Source organism: Microtus oregoni, unplaced genomic scaffold (assembly GCF_018167655.1).
Source record: "Microtus oregoni isolate MIOR12 unplaced genomic scaffold, Mior012 000006F_ref0000085, whole genome shotgun sequence".
Lineage (NCBI taxonomy): Eukaryota > Metazoa > Chordata > Mammalia > Rodentia > Cricetidae > Microtus > Microtus oregoni.
In genome coordinates, this window is record NW_024543065.1 from 37596649 (window position 1) to 37602653 (window position 6005).

At 34.8% G+C, this 6005-nt stretch overlaps 1 protein-coding gene across 1 annotated transcript; it reads left to right on the forward strand.

Moving 5' to 3' along the window:
- Positions 1–4810: 4810 nt before the first annotated feature.
- Positions 4811–5722, forward strand: LOC121449766 (vomeronasal type-1 receptor 4-like). Its single transcript, XM_041654446.1, has one exon. The coding sequence runs from the start codon at positions 4811–4813 to the stop codon at positions 5720–5722; it is 912 nt and encodes a 303-aa protein (XP_041510380.1).
- The last annotated feature ends 283 nt before the right edge of the window (positions 5723–6005 follow it).

A 6005-nucleotide genomic window follows, 5' to 3' on the forward strand; every position in this document is an offset into this window, starting at 1 on the left:
TGAAACTTTTATATGAATTACGTCCCCTGCCACTGTTGTCTTTAAGGGGTCATGAGAATAAAAGAACATCTATGAAAAACTTGCCTCTTTGGAGACACTTAGAAGAAATTTCTAACCAGCTTTGGTAATTATCCCAAAGCAAGAACTGTCATGGCCACTGTTTTTGAAATGAAAACTGCAGTTCAGAAGGGAGATGAGGTCACAGAGCTTCAGACATTTATCTCAGAGTTGTACTACCTATGTGTTCCACAGGCTGAATTTCAGAATGTCATAAGCTGCACACAAAGCAGAAAGTTCAGCATAGACAGACAATTCAGGTGAATATTTGGTCCCATATAGGGAACAGAGCCAGCAAAGAAGGTAAATATGGTAAGTGTTCATATCTGGAAATGGAGTTTTAGGTTGGGTACAAATGCAGAGACATTTCATTCAAAAGATGATAAAAATTTCTGAGCCTTAATAAGCAACTAACAAAAGTACCTCCTCCCATTAAGAAATGCTCCATCTATCCAGTATAATGCAAAAAAAAATCTCAGGTAATTATTGAGTATCCTAAATAATCATGAAATATGAATTTGAAGGTGTTAAATGATTATAGCTATTGTAACTGAAATTTACATTTACACATCTTTCACATGAATCAAAATTGTTCAGTATGACAACACAAATTCTGGCATAACAGCTTTATGTGAATAATAAAGATTTTATTACAATCTAAAAATAATCTAATACAATAAAATCATCTAATTCTTGAAAGCTACAGAGATTTTATTGGTACAATAAAAATCATCTAATTTTGGAAAGTACCTGCTTGGTGTGTAAACATGTTTCTAGGCAGCATTACATCTAGTTATGGGGCAGGACCTGGATTTCTCCACAAAGTCAGTGGTCATATTTGATAAGGCTGCGTTCTATGTTGAACTTGGGAGCACAGTATTGTGTGAAACTGATGTAATTATAAGTCATTCACATCCCTACTCCAAGTCAAATGTGTCTTCCCTCACTGGAACATCAGTATGAGTTTTCCAGTTTTCAATGCAGGATACGGAGGCAATCCAGAGATTTGTTCCTGGTAGATAAGGATGCTACCACAGACCTAAACCAACATGCTACATTTTCTTTTTTAACTTGAATTGTTACAATGTTTGATATTTCATAGGGTTTAGATGATATACCCTGAGTGTATTTTTGTCTAGTTCCTTTTCAAAATCTTGATATGTTATCAATTGTTTACTTGACCAAGGAATTAGTAAACATAAGCTTTAACTTGAAATTCACAATTAAATGTTCTCTGTGCCTATGTTTATTTCTGTTAAGGTACATGTGTAATTTTCATTGAGTTCCCATTATATTTGTGAGTTTACATGAAAGAAAGTATGTAAGAATCTGTGTTTGGGGTGGTAAATGTGTTTGGGTGTTACATAGGAATTGTGCGTGCAAGTATATAAATGTCGGTGTCTGTGATTGAGTGAGCATGTGTGTGTGTATGTATGTATTTATAAGTGTGTATATGTTTATGTACATTTGTGTGTGTGTGTGTGTGTGTGTATGTGTCTTGTGATTCTCTCTGTGTGGAGTTAGAGGAGAAACTCAGCTGTCTTTCCTCAGAGTTTTCTTTCTCTTTTTTTGAGATATTCTAACTCTCTGTATGTTCAAGGCTAGATGGACAGGGAACTTCAAGGATCCACCTGTTCACCCTCTTCAATACTTGGATGATAACTGTATGCCACTAAACAAATTTTTATTAGTTGTGCAAGTCAATCTAAGGCTGCCACATACACAAGGCAAAATCATCAGCACTAGAGCTATTTTATTAACCTGGTAATTTTTAGGCCTCATTGTTATTTTGAATATTATTTTCCTAAACAATATGTGAGAGGCAAGGTAATAAAGTTAAGTATTTCATTTGATAGTAGTGTGTGATCCCTCTGAAGCATATTTGATGCTAAAATGAATATTGAGTTTGTCTTGCCCTCATCAATCCTACTTAACCACAGGCAGTTTCTCCTTGACTGAAGTATAGTTTGAGTATGGCATTTTTATAAAGTTCCAGAATCTTTGTATAAGGTTGCCAGTTATGAAAAGAAACTGAATGTCAATTGTGTGCTTTAAAATATGGCTGTCATAGCTTTGTGGGGCACAAACAAATATGAACTCATATTTGATCAAATTTCTTATGTATTCTCACTAGCACAATCCTTTAGGAACTTGGGGAGTCCTTTCCTAAGCTTTCTCTCAGGTCTTATCTCAACAATGAAGACAATGCAACTGTCTACCCAAAACAATTATCAAAATCACATAAGTTTTCAAGTGAAAAGATTTAAGTAGCAATTTCTAGTTGCCACTCTGTTAACAGTTTTCAGTTTAACCTAGGAAATCTCTAAACTCAATAAAATCTTTAATAAGTACTTACAGTGAGAATATACTTTCAACTGTTGTAACAAATGGCCACATTGTGCATTCTTGTAAATAATCCTGTGTCTCTAGAATCAAGTGTTAGCCACTGAAACCTGAAAGAGTGAGTCCAGATATTGTAACCAGAAAATGCCCAACTGTCTCTTAGTGTCAATGGGGATCCAGACAGTTGTCTCTCTTTCCCCTATCTTTTCCCTCTCTACACTGAATAAAGTTGGTAGTCCTTCTACCAGATTAACATATAGAGAATTCTTTCCACTTCTCCATAACTTTCAAGATGATTACACGTTCTTGAATGCTCATATATTGGAGTGATTTTCTATAACTGTGAACAATTGTTTCTGTCCTCACAGATCTACAGTATTCTCCTGTCACTGTGGCAAGCCAAGTACTCAAGGTAGGTAAACCCGAGAAGCTCCAAACCAAAGTGAGATTTTAAATGTTCTTTTTAAAACCATGTTATTTGGAGAAATCCTTCCATTTTTTATTTCATTGTTGAACATTTTTAAGTTTTACAAAGCATCAATAAGAAAAGAAGTGTCATCAGGTGTCAAGGCAGGCAGCAATATGACAGGTGGTGAGAATAAAATTTTGTTTCAGGTGACTTAGTCATCCTGGAAAATCTATGGGAAATCTGATGTAAGGCAGTTTATTTTCATTGTATTTAAACCCAATATGTTTTGGAAAAATATTTCTGATGTACTATAATCCCTGGTGCACAAGGTAGCTAATAGGATTGAACCTAAACTCAGGATACATATCATTCTTCCAATAAGATGAGTTCCAGAGACATAATGCCTGTATTAGTTTAAGAGCCTAAAGAAGGATCTTGTCTGGTGTCAAACAGGTAGCATAGAAGTCATTTGAGCTATAAGATACCTCCTGGTTCTTGTTGTGGATTCATGTGGGAGCCTGTGGCTATACATATAATTAAGTGGCATTTAGAAAATTAAATACCTCTGATGTACTTGTGAGAGTTTAATAGGGTATAGTTCAACAGCTAATGTAGGGCATCATGTTATTAAAGACTTCCAATTGGCAGATTTCTTGCTAAAAGAACAGGGTTTACACTTTTTCTATTAAAAAGACAGTCCTGCATACATGGCTTGCCTGGAGATCTGTGGGTGAAAGGGCCTTTGTGCACCCAACAGGGTAAGCATCACAAAGGTTCTGGATGGCATTCTAATGGGCATCATAATAAACTTACAATTTGCATCACAGGTATATCCATGGATCTTTCATGATTATGTCATGATCTATGCCTGCGATTACATGACATTTAGAGAGACATGTACAGACTCCAACTTCATATCAATCAGATCTAAATAACCTTTTCAACAATTCCTATTACATTTTGTGATGGATGGTAGTCTACCAACAACAATAAAAAACCTGTGTGGAATACATAGATAAACTACTCATTGAGATTCACAAATAAAACTCAATAGAGACAATAAAGACAAAACTTTGTGGATTATGACAAACTCAGGAACTCAGAGTATTACTTGGAGATGTGCTTAAAGTTCCAGGCCAGCATACATTGCAAAGTGAGATCCTTCCTAAAGTCCTCCACCAACAAAATAGAAATATAAAATTGCATTTTACCATTGTAACTCCAAAACTGTGTCATTGATAATAATGTTCTGCTGTATTCCTGAATGAGGTAAAATTGTTGGAAGATGAGTTCCTTTCAATGTTAACCTGTTAGAGACTGGATAATTGCTGACCTATGTTGCGATTTGCCTAATTAGGCTTACAATGTAAAAACACATATTTTAAGTTTTTCTATTTTATTTATTTCACCGGGTTTTGTGAATTCCTTGATCTTTCATTTACACTGCTGCAGAGAATAGCAGCATGTCAGTATAAGCTAAGGTTGTGTACTCTTAAAGGAAGTGGGGGAAATCGAAAATGAGATATTACCTTTTATGAATAGATTGTGAACTTTGAAGGCAAAGCCATAGATTGAAATTTAAATTTATATTATTTCCAGTAATACAGAGACTTCCAAAATATTGGCTACAATGTGATCACAGTTTCCATTCTGTAAGATGACAACTTAACCCAATGGTTACAAATAGTTGTTTTCTACTTTATATTTCTGCTATGACATCATCATGATCCAAGCACTATATCCAACAAAAGCACTGTCATTCTTACCCTGTTTATTCCTTACTGAGGATGTGCACTTGAATACTTCAGCAGTCTTACGAAGAGTTATTATTATTTACAAATTAAATTTTATTTGAGGCAATTATACATATTGGCTCTGCAATCAGAAGCTTAAACAATTCTGGCAGATCCATATTATAGCTATAGAAATTTCAATTAATTGTTTTGCTTAACCAAGTGATTTTTGCAATAATTCATACAAAAAAAGATGCTAAATGACAGAATGAATCTCAAGTATTTGGCAATTGGAATAGTGTTCTTACTTCAGAGTACCATCGGATTTCTGGGAAATTTTTCTCTTCTTTCCTACTACCTCATCCATTACTGTATTGATCAGAAGTTAAAGACCAAGGATTTGATTTTCACACATCTGTTCACAGCAAACTCCTTGATCATTGTTTCCAGTGGTATGTTAGTAACAATACAGGCTTTTGGAATGAAATGGCTTGTCAGTGATTTTGGCTGCAATCTTCTTTTGTATATTCAAAGACTTGGCAGAAACATGTCCGTTGGTACCATCTGTTTTTTGAGTGTCTTTCAGGCTGTCATCATCAGTCCAAGTGACTCCTGTTGGAAGGATCTGAAAGTCAAAGCTCCAAAGTTCATAGGACCCTCCATTTACCTCTGCTGGGTCATATATATGGTCATAAATTTGATTTTCCCTGTGTATTTGTATATTAAAAGGGACAGCAAAAATCAGACACTCAAAAGAGATTCAAAATATTGCTCCACTGTAGGTTATAATGAAGTCACAGGCTGGTTGTTTACAGCTTTCTGTGTATTACCTGAAATTTTGCTTTCTATGATTATTGCCTGGTCTGGTGGATCCATGGTTGTCATTCTGTACAGGCACAAGCAAAGGGTTCAACATATCCATAGCTCTCATGTTTCCATCAGGGTGTCCCCTGAGTCTAGAGCCACTAAAAGCATCCTGATCCTAGTGTTCACCTTTCTAGGTTTCTATGCCCTCTCTGCTATCTTACGGGGTTGGATTGCTCTTGAATATAATAGTGGATGGTGGCTAATGAACATCACAACCGCGATTTCTATGTGCTTCCCCACACTTGGCCCTTTTATTATGAATCATAACTCTGTCATTATACATAAATTCCTTTTTTTCTGCATGAAAAATTGAAATAGCATGTAATTATATAAGTACTAAGATTTGACAATATTTTTGTATATTATCTAATAATTTGCTCATTAATTTCTTCAAATTTCAACATATAAATTAATGTAGAATCCATTTGTCATCTTAAGGTAAGCTGTAATCTGTGATTGAACTTCTTTGTTTATTTTTGAACCATTAGGTGGAAAATACTGGCCTGTACCAGATATACAGTGCTCCATATATAGAAATTATAAGCACTGCTTATAAATATATATATATATATATATATATATATATATATATATAT